The sequence below is a fragment of the Lipotes vexillifer genome, unplaced genomic scaffold, assembly GCF_000442215.2.
Source record: "Lipotes vexillifer unplaced genomic scaffold, Lipotes_vexillifer_v1.1 scaffold69, whole genome shotgun sequence".
In the NCBI taxonomy this organism is placed as follows: Eukaryota; Metazoa; Chordata; class Mammalia; order Artiodactyla; family Lipotidae; genus Lipotes; species Lipotes vexillifer.
Window position 1 is genome coordinate 3,003,629 of NW_006790942.1, and position 1,912 is coordinate 3,005,540.

Genomic DNA, 1,912 nt, shown 5'->3' on the forward strand with positions numbered 1-1,912 from the left:
CCAGCGGGTCGGAATAAGAGTTCAACAGGTGGCAGAAAGTGGTTGTTTGAACAAAACCCTGCCTCCTCCAAGCTCTGGACCCTAAATCCCCGCCCTCAACTAGAAAGGTGTTGACCAGGAACTGAGATACCGAGATAGTTACAGGATTAGATGTTCAAGTTGGAAAAGACTGAGAATTGACTTGGTCTAATCTCTTCATTTCAGACATGAGGAATCTAAAGCCCAAGAAGGAGAGGTGATGGAGGTTGATTCCCATGGAAGATTAATAAAAGTATCTACCACCTCGGGAAAAGACAAAGCAAAACAAAACAAAAAACAGGTGGCAGAGAGCGATCACGTGGGGCAGGTTGGGCGGCGAGCCGCCCCCTCGCCTCGGAACCGCCCTTCGGTGCTGCCCGTCGTCGACGAGCCTAACCGGCGCTCTCCGCTCCGCTCTGCGGCTCCGGCGTCCGCGGCGCCCGTGCGCTGAGCAGCCGGCGGGAGCGCGCCGCCCCGGGAAGGCCGGAGACGGGCTCGGAGCGCGGCCGCGAGCGCCCCGGCGCGGGTCGGGTCCCCGGGACCGCGGAGCCCCGCAGGGAGGCGGCCGAGGGGACCGAGCCCCTGGCCCCGGCCAGGATGCACAACGCGTCGACCTGGGGCCCGGAGAGCACCAACACGTCGTGCCCCGTGCCCGCGCTCGGCTGCCCCAACGCGTCCGGCCCGCTGCCGCCGCTGCCGCCTCCTCTGGCCGTGGCCGTGCCCGTCGTGTACGCGGTGATCTGCGCCGTGGGGCTGGCGGGCAACTCGGCCGTGCTGTTCGTGCTGCTGCGGGCGCCCCGCATGAAGACCGTCACCAACCTGTTTATCCTCAACCTGGCCGTGGCCGACGAGCTCTTCACGCTCGTGCTGCCCATCAACATCGCCGACTTCCTGCTTCGGCGCTGGCCCTTCGGGGAGCTCATGTGCAAGCTCATCGTGGCCATCGACCAGTACAACACCTTCTCCAGCCTGTACTTCCTCACGGTCATGAGCGCCGACCGCTACCTGGTGGTGCTGGCCACGGCCGAGGCGCGCCGGGTGGCCGGCCGCACGTACGGCGCCGCGCGCGCCGTGAGCCTGGCCGTGTGGGGAGTCGTGACGCTGGTCGTGCTGCCCTTCGCCATCTTCGCCCGGCTGGACGACGAGCAGGGCCGGCGCCAGTGCGTGCTGGTCTTCCCGCAGCCCGAGGCCTTCTGGTGGCGCGCGAGCCGCCTCTACACGCTGGTGCTCGGCTTCGCCATCCCCGTGTCCACCATCTGCGTCCTTTACACCACGCTGCTGTGCCGGCTGCGCGCCATACGCCTCGACAACCACGCCAGGGCCCTGGAGCGCGCCAAGAAGCGGGTGACCGTGCTGGTGGTGGCGATCCTGGCCGTGTGCCTCCTCTGCTGGACGCCCTACCACCTGAGCACCGTGGTGGCGCTCACCACCGACCTCCCGCAGACGCCGGTGGTCATCGCCGTCTCCTACTTCATCACCAGCCTGAGCTACGCCAACAGCTGCCTCAACCCCTTCCTCTACGCCTTCCTGGACGACAGCTTCCGAAGGAGCCTCCGCCAGCTGCTGGCGTGTCGCGCCGCCGCCGCCTGAGCCGGCGCGCCGGGAGCCAGCGGCCCGGCGCTCAGGGTGGTCCCTGAGCCGCAGCTTCGCCCCCCGCCCTTTCAGTGTGCAAAGCCCTCCGGGTGGTGCGGAGGCGCGCAGGACATGGGGACCGGCCGAGGCGGCGGAGAGCGCACAGACCTCTCCCTCTCCCTGAGGCCCAAGGGCGCCGAGGCGACCCCCGGGCTTGACACGGAGGGGAGGAAGGGGAGAAGAGGGGGCAGTACTGCAGAGACCCACTTCCGGCCCCCCCGCCTCCCGCCCCAGCCGTCCGCAGCCCGGCTCTTCGTGGAGC

The 1,912-nt window shown here is 67.8% G+C and overlaps 1 protein-coding gene across 1 annotated transcript; it reads left to right on the plus strand.

Moving 5' to 3' along the window:
• Window positions 1–615: 615 nt before the first annotated feature.
• On the plus strand, window positions 616–1,608 carry NPBWR1 (neuropeptides B and W receptor 1). Its single transcript, XM_007464062.1, has one exon. It carries the CDS (start codon window positions 616–618, stop codon window positions 1,606–1,608), a length of 993 nt encoding a protein of 330 aa, XP_007464124.1.
• The last annotated feature ends 304 nt before the right edge of the window (window positions 1,609–1,912 follow it).

Coding starts and splice junctions, on each gene's coding strand:
- NPBWR1 (XM_007464062.1), top strand. CDS start 616: ATGCACAACGCGTCGACCTGGGGCCCGGAGAGCACCAACACGTCGTGC.